The sequence below is a fragment of the Brassica oleracea genome, chromosome C3 (assembly GCF_000695525.1).
Source record: "Brassica oleracea var. oleracea cultivar TO1000 chromosome C3, BOL, whole genome shotgun sequence".
Classification (NCBI taxonomy): Eukaryota; Viridiplantae; Streptophyta; class Magnoliopsida; order Brassicales; family Brassicaceae; genus Brassica; species Brassica oleracea.
Window position 1 is genome coordinate 62,583,827 of NC_027750.1, and position 8,627 is coordinate 62,592,453.

Below are 8,627 nucleotides of genomic sequence, written 5' to 3' on the forward strand. Positions count from 1 at the left end.
GGGTTTTTTGTGAGGATTTATAAAATAGCGGGGGAATGAGGTTTTTCTGATCTTATTTTCTTATTTGTTTTTTCTTTAACCTGGAACGTATGAGATATAACTGATGTGGGAAACTATTTTCCTAGCTTTCTTTATCGATCTTTGATTTTGTGATATTGGAGAAGTATCTGCGGGTGGGTTTTTTTTTTTTGATGAAATTTCATATTTATTAATCTATCAAAAATAATAATATTTAAATCAAATACCTATTAGTTACAATGTGTGCTCAAACCACTTTCGAAGACCCTGCCAATTTGTGACCAGTCTTATACCTAAGTGAGGTTATTCTATTTCTCATAGTCTTTGCCATCTACTAAGCCTGCTGCTGTAGTAGTACCTGGAAATCAAAATCATTTAGTGTGGCCGACAGATCAAGAGAGAAAGAGAGAAGAATATATAAACGTACCCTGAAGATTCATCAAAGACATAATCAGATTCCAGGGCTTTAGCTCTAGCTATGAGCAACCACAAGATCAGGCTATAGAGAATCAATGGGTTTGTTGAAGGGATCCACATGCTAAACTTGAGAAATAATGTGTTCAACGCTACTGTCAAGAAGATGATGCAAAGAGTGAGTACTTGAATAACATGCCAAGTGGCTTGCAGTGGATGCCGATCGTCTTTGTCCCAACGAACAGGTGTGAACTGCCACAGTGTCCTTTTCACCTATAAAGAAGTTAAAACTCTCATCAAACACACAACAGCTAGGACCATGTGTATGCATCTTGAGCTTGAACAAAACCTTACTTGCCAATAAGGTTAGGCTGGCGGCTAATGACAACCCACTCATATGTTGGACCATCAAAAATAGCGTATTGTACACATTCCAGCCCAAATCCCTACCAACATCAAATTAATATAAAACGTTACTCAGCTCTATATAACAATTAGATCAAAGACATTTTTTTCAGGTTTCTCTTTTCCTGCCTCAACATTGTGTGCAGTTGATGTGACTATGACTGGAAGATAAAACCATCAAGGAAACAAAGGAAGATAATCATAAATTAATGAAATAAGTAACAATAGTTATAGCAATTCTTAAGCAAGATCATGAACAAATATCTACATTTGCTTGTAATGAATAACCTTCTCTTTGGTACAAACGGTTCCAAAATCATAAGCACATTCTCAGCTGTTAGTGCATTTTATGGGGGTGGGTTCTCATCTTTATGATCCTAAAAGTGTGAATAATATCAGAAACACATCCAACTTTAGTTTGAAATACAGACGTAAGTTGAAAGTAAATGCAATACCTAAAGATGATTTATAAGAGTAAACAACTTGTTGGTTAATATATAAGTTCAGAAGATGATTTAGAAATAACAGGCAAGAAACCAAACCTCTTGTTCAGAACATTTAGCCTTAAGCAAAGCATTTTTGCAAGTAACCTCGTGGTGCAAAGCTTTCACCTGAAACATATCCATTCTTAAACAAAGAAGTGAAGAACTGACAAAACATATGAGCATAGAGCAGTAAGTTCTGGTTGCACCTTGTTTCTAGCAAAATTTATCTCATGTATAAAAATGAATGGTTTTCTTTGGTGCATCGGACCCTGAATTAAACCAAGACATGTGTGCAAACTGTGTATTGCTCCATGTACAACTGGTATCTGCTTACTCAATTGTTTTACTTTTTTATTGATTAAAGACAATACTTTTACATCTCCTGATCTCAAATAAAACCAAAATCAAATCCAGTCAATTTATTTAAGACAATGAGATCGCAAGTTAGAGACATTCAAATCCAGAATGAGATGTCAACCTTCATCAGCCGGCCACTCGGTGCTAAACCGGTTTCTTGAAGATTAAGCTCATCTTTTGAGTTTGAGAGTTAGTGATATCATAGAAACTCTGTCTCATCTTGTGACCAAATGAAGATCTTTTCATCACTCTCTCCTATTTTTTATTCAAGAAGTAAAGACTCAAGTTTCAAAACTGAAACAAACCCAAGAAGTACTTAACTAAAAGAAATTAAAAAGAAAAATTTATTCAAAGAATTATTAGTTATATACAAAAAAATTAGAAACTCCTCTTTTACTGATCTAAGATTAAAGAGAAAAAACTTTAATCTGAATTTCCGAACCTCATGTCGTCAGGGACATCTTAGTTGGCTTGAGCCGAAAGACTACATGTTGTTTGCCAGGCGCTCCGATCGTAGTGGCTAATAACACGGTCAGCTGTTTAGAAAGTTTTGAATTATTAGCAACAGAAGAATGAACTAAAAACTTAGATTGGATCAACGGTCTTGTAATTGTAAAGATCTCCAGAAACTACAGAATCTTGAAGAAAATAAAGAGTCTTACCATGAGATTCAAATCAAGAAGGAAAAATCCGAAGTCAATCTCTATGATGCAAACATGAAGAACACTGAAGAACATGTATCCTTGGATTTGAGCGAATACTTGGTACATTTCGTTGCCGTACGTGCGTTAGGATCTGTGGCAGAAATAAAGTGTGAATCAGATCTCGGCTTTGACTGAAATTTTCCACTTATACATTAAAGATGAAGCGGTAGGAAGAACTGAATTGTAAGGTATATGAAGAGATCGAAACGCTTGGCTTTCTGGTTTCGTAGGCAGCTAATAAGAGATCGGAAAAAGAAGTAGCAAACAGTCGGTGATGTTTTTCTTTTTTAAATCTACGGACACGTGTCAGCGTTTCCTTCCTCTACTTAATGACGTGACACTCTAAGGAGGGGGGAAACACTACTTTATATAATTAGATTTCTAGATAAGTTGCTAACTTTTAGAAAGTACAGGGGGAAAAATCTCGAGATTCACATTTGGTAGTAAGAAAACGCGCAAATATCTCCCCGTGACAGTGAGTGGTTGTGTTATTAAGCTGAAATCAGACGAAATTAAGGGCAAGCGCAGTGACAGTATCAGTAGGATATCTGGTGAATAATAAAACAAGAAAAAAACAAAAGAGAATAAAAAGGAGAGAAATGAAGATACGTCTTTAGTAAGAAAGATTTTGAAAAGTTTTTGAGAAATTCTCAGGACAAAATGACATCATTTTAATGGCTATTGAAAAATTATTGGTATGTTTATTTTATTTTTAATCAATTTTTTTTAAAAAATGTTAAAGCATTAATGAAGAAACTCAGTTGAGTTTATGCGTTTCACCATCTCCGTCTCATCTCTATAATAGAGATCTCTAAAATAGAAAAAAAAAATAGATACGGTGTTTTTGCTCAAATGTTTTCATCTAATATGGGTTGGAGACAGAGGTGTCAACTGGGCGGGCTGACCATGGGTTAGCCCAGTCCAATTCATATTGGGCGGGATATGGATGTGCCCAATTAATAAATGGTCCAACTGGAAAAAAGACCAATTGGTACATGGTTCAATTGGGCGAAAACCAAATGGACAATATGTGTCCATGAACTTCTTAAAACATACTTTCATGAGTTTAACAAAAGAAAGCATAGCTTTACAATTTAACAAAAAAAACAGTTTTATCGTTAAAATAAAAAATTAACGATTTTGACGGAAAACATAATTTCACAATTTTGACGAAAAAATGAATTTCATAAATTTGGCAGAAAAATGCAATTTCTCGGTTTTGGCGAGAAACATAATTTCTCGGTTTTGGCGGAAAACATAATTTCTCGGTTTTGGCGGAAAACATAATTTCTTGGTTTCGGTGGGAAACATAATTTTTCGGTTTTGGCAGAAAAACACAATTTTTCAATTTTGGCTGAAAACGTAATTTCTTGGATTTAGCTGGAAGACCCAATTTTTTGGTTTTGGCAGGAAAACGTAATTTTACGGTTTTGGCAGGTAAACATAATTTTTCGGATTTTGGCGGAAAAACGCAATATCTCGGTTTTGATGGGAAAACATAATTTCTCGGTTTTATCAGGAAAACGCAATTTTCGGTATTGGTGGGAAAACGCAATTTCTCGGTTTTGGCTGGAAAACGCAATTTCTCAGTTTTGGCAGAAAAATGAAATTTCTCGGTTTTGGCGGAAAAATGAAATTTCTCGATTTTGAAAGGAGAACATAGTTTTATAGTTTTGACAAGAAAAAATACTTTTATAATTTTGGAAATTAAACATAATTTAAAAAATTTAAAAATAAAATCTAACTAATAATTGAAAAATAATTATAAATGTTATTGAGTGTCCATGGGCATGCCCATTTGGACATGATCTCTATTAATCTTGGACATTTATTTGGACTATTGTCCAATATTGACCACGTATTACTATCCAAAACTAAAATGATCCAATTGGTCATGTCCAATTGAGCCCTGGCAGACCGTTCGATAGCCCTAGTTTGGAGATGCTCTAGGAAAGAAAAAAGCAAATGACAACTGCAACCTAGCACGTGGTTTTAGAACACGCGCACATGCAGACCCATTGAGAATAACTTTCCTTCTTCTTCTTGGGCCATGTAATGAATTATTAGATTTGCCTGTCAAAATCTTCTTTTGGCCCCTTTTAGCTTAAGAACAAAGTTAGGTTCACCTGAACTTTTAAATTCACTTCTATTTGTAGAATCAATCAAAATGTCACGAAAATAATTAATTAAAAAATATTAAAAATAACTAAAAAAAAAATAATGTTAATTTTAACGACAATGACACCGATAACTAAACGGTAAACCCTAAATCTTAAATTATAAACCCTAAACTTTAAATTCAAAATCCAAACCTTATACCCTAAACCCAAACTGTACTCTAAACCCATATCCTAGACCATAGACCCAAACCGTAAACCTTAAATCCAAAACCTATACCCTAAACCAAATCGTAGATCCAAAACCCAAACCGTATACCGTAAACCCAAATTTTAGACTTAAAATCCAAATCGTAAACGGTAAACCCAAACCTTACACCTAGACACTATAAGGTTTGGGTTTAAGGTCTAGGATTTAGATTTAGGATATATGGTCTGGGTTTATAGTTTGGGTTTAAGGTATACAGTTTGGGTTTAAGGTCTAGGATTTGGGTTTAGGGTATAGGATTTAGTGTTTGAGTTTATGATTTAAAGTTTAGAGTTTAGAATTTAAGATTTAGGGTTTACGGTTTAGCTAGCCGCGTCGTCGTCCGTTATTCTTTTTTAGTTATTTTTAAATTCTAAACGTCACCCTTTATTTAACAATATACCTTTTATGGAAATTGGATTTATGAAATCTGGAAAAAAATCAGCCAAGAAGAAGAAGATGACGCTAGATGAGAGAAGAAAATTAATAAAATTCTCTTATTTGTTAAGATGTGTGATAGAGAATCCAAACCATTGAAAAAACATATAAAATCAATGGCTGAGAATAAATCCCGCCACTTGCCTAGTCTAGTTAGGAAACTACAGATTTACTTTAGAATTGAATTAGTTAAGAATCAGCTTTATTTCTAAAGAAAGTAACCTTGTAGAACAAAGTGACCTACGTTGTAATAAATAAGTAGAAATGTGACCTGCAATGCAAATGTTTCTATAATATAATAACTTGAATGGAGATTCTAGATTCTCGTTTTTGGTTTTTAATTTTTTTTTTAATTTTTTTGATTTATTAATACTTAACTTGTTAAATTTTCAAAATTAATCCTATTATTGGTATTATTTATTAAAATGATATTTATTTTAGTAATTTTAAGTTTGTTTTAAAAAAAATTAACTTATAAGTGAAGTTCTTAAAAATAGTAAATAACTTTGAAATTAAATAAATAACTAATCAAACTTTACAGAAATTAAACTATATATTACTTATCTAAGAAGCTCCACTCATACCAAAACCTAACATATACAAATCTAAAGGCATACCTCTCTATCTCTTAATTATATTTCAAACTAACTTACATTATTTTAATTAAGGTCAAAAACATTTTTAAGTGGTCTATGAGATATTTTCTAGATTCACAAAAATTTAATAAGTTAAGTATTAATAAATAAATTTTTTTAAAAAAATAAAAACCTAAAAAACAGAATCTAGTATCACCATTCAAGTTATTGTATTATATATATTTATTGGTTTATAATTGAATTAAATTTTTTAAAATATTTTATTTTATTTTTTATTTTGAAATGTTATTTTTATATTTTTTGAATTTTTTAAAAATAATTGATTTTTTCGAATTTTCTATGTATTTTATTTTTATTTTATTTTTTAAGAAAGAAACCGACACGTGTCACCTCGTTGACTTGGTAAACAAGTAAACCTCTATGATAAAAATGTCACTTTCAAGGTTTAAAATGCTAGTTAATAACGTTCAATGTTTAAAGTGCGAGAATGTGACACTCTTAGGGTTTAAAATGCGATTTTCCCCGATATAAAGTCTTTGTTAATGAATTGTTTGAATTGAACGTTACAGGGGATGATGGTTCTATGGCTAACGGCGATGTTACCACAAGTGAAGCCATCACCGTGTGTAGTATCTACCGTAACCAAGTGCAGTTCTACGGCAGCGACATCTTCTCAGTTGGCTCTTTTGTATTTCGCGTTTGCACTTAGATCGATTGGATCTCGTGGAATCAGGCCGTGTTCTCTAGCCTTTGGTGCTGATCAATTAGACAACAAAGAGAATCCCAAGTACGAGAGTGTTCTTGAGAGTTTCTTTGGTTGGTACTACGCTTCTTCATCGGTTGCTGTCTTGATCGCTTTCACTGTCATTGTTTACATTCAAGATCATTTGAGATGGCGAATAGGGTTTGGAGTCCCAGCGATTCTCATGCTACCCGCGGGTATCTTGTTTGTTTTGGCGTCTCCTCTCTATGTTAAACGCAATGCGACCGAGAGTTTGTTCACTGGTTTGGCTCAAGTAGCTGTTGCAGCTTACGTGAACAGGAAGTTAATGTTACCGGGTCAGAATGACTCATATGGCTGTTATTACCACCTGAACGATTCTGAACTTAAAGCTCCAAGTGACAAATTGAGGTAATATAAAATTAATTTGTATTATATATATCTGAATAATAGAATGATTTTTTATGTAAAAAAAACTTATACATCGTTTTTGATGGGTTTAAGGAGTTTTGACAAAATATTGCAATTAATTAGGTTTTTGAATAAAGCTTGTGTATCAAGCAACCAAGAGGAAGACATTGGTGCTGATGGTTTGGCCTTAAACCCATGGAGGGTATGCACAACTGACCAAGTTGAGGAACTCAAGGCTTTGGTCAAGGTGATACCGGTATGGTCCACGGGGATAATGATGTCTATAAACGTGAGCCAGAACTCGTTTCAGTTGCTTCAAGCTAACTCAATGGATAGACGTTTGAGCGACCATTCAACCTTCAAAATCCCACCTGGATCTTTTGGCATGTTCACAATCATAGCCCTAATAGCATGGGTGGTTCTCTACGACCGTGCAATCCTCCCATTAGCTTCCAAGATCCGAGGCAAACCGGTTAGAATCAATGTCAAGATCAGAATGGGGTTAGGTCTATTCATATCCTTCCTAGCAATGGCGGTTTCCGCAACTGTCGAGCATTACAGAAGGAGAACCGCAATAAGCCAAGGACTTGCAAACAACGCCAACGGGATAGTGAACATCTCAGCGATGTGGCTCGTACCGCAGTATGTGCTTCACGGTTTGGCAGAGGCCTTAACCGGGATAGGACAGACGGAGTTTTTCTATACCGAGTTTCCTAAAAGCATGTCTAGCATTGTGGCTGCCTTGTTTGGTCTAGGAATGGCAGTGGCTAATATATTGGCTAGTGTGATCCTCAATGTGGTCAAGAATAGCTCAAAGAAGGGTGGAGAGAGCTGGATTGAAGATAATATCAACAAGGGTCATTATGATTATTACTATTGGGTTTTAGCCATCTTGAGCTTCGTTAATGTCATTTATTACATAGTGTGTAGCTGGTCGTATGGTCCCGCGATGGACCAGTTGAGGAATGATAAGGTTAATGGTGTGAGAGGAGAAGAACAAGAAGAAGCTGTTAAATTAAACTAAAGATGCATGGTGTGTGTTATATAATCTAATATATTTGTATACAAAATTTTGTAATATGGTTTGATAGACTGATAACAGTTTAATTTGCAAGTATTTATTCTAGTTTATCGGGCTTACAAAGCGTAAATTTTGAGATTGATAAGCCCATTAGAGCACCATTAACCCTAACACCCCAAATAAAGTGTTTAATTCTTTTTTTTTTTTTTGGTTTTTGTTTGAATAGTTAAGGATTCGAATCAAACTGATCGTCCAATGGTGTTTCCGAAGATAAAATCCTTAGGAAAAAAATTTTAAATTGAAATTGAAATTTTATTAATTGCATGATTAAAAATAAAGATACAATGATTAAATATAAAGATACACTAATTATTAATCTTCATCACCAAATTTGTTCTAAATATTTTCTAATAAATCATTTTTCAATCGTTCATGAATATGCCTATCACGAAGATCATTCCGAACGCGAAAGAGATTATTCAGATTTGTAGGCCTCTCGGTTTTTACCTGTGAACTTTTGCTGACGTCTCCTTCTTCAAATTCAGATATATCGTACCGCATGTATCCATCTCGTTCATTTTCAACTATCATATTGTGTAGTATGTTACATGCTCTCATAGCCTTTCCTATCTTTTCTTTGTTCAATGTATGAACCAGGTTTTTGACAATCGCAAATCGAGCTTGCAATACTCT

General features: G+C 33.9%; 1 protein-coding gene across 1 annotated transcript; it reads left to right on the forward strand.

Annotated features, from left to right (window-relative positions):
- The first annotated feature begins 6,316 nt into the window (after positions 1-6,316).
- Positions 6,317-7,937, forward strand: LOC106332092 (protein NRT1/ PTR FAMILY 1.1-like). The gene is made up of 2 exons (XM_013770564.1): positions 6,317-6,913; positions 7,037-7,937. Exons 1-2 carry the CDS (start codon positions 6,354-6,356, stop codon positions 7,935-7,937), a joined length of 1,461 nt encoding a protein of 486 aa, XP_013626018.1. The 5' UTR covers positions 6,317-6,353.
- The last annotated feature ends 690 nt before the right edge of the window (positions 7,938-8,627 follow it).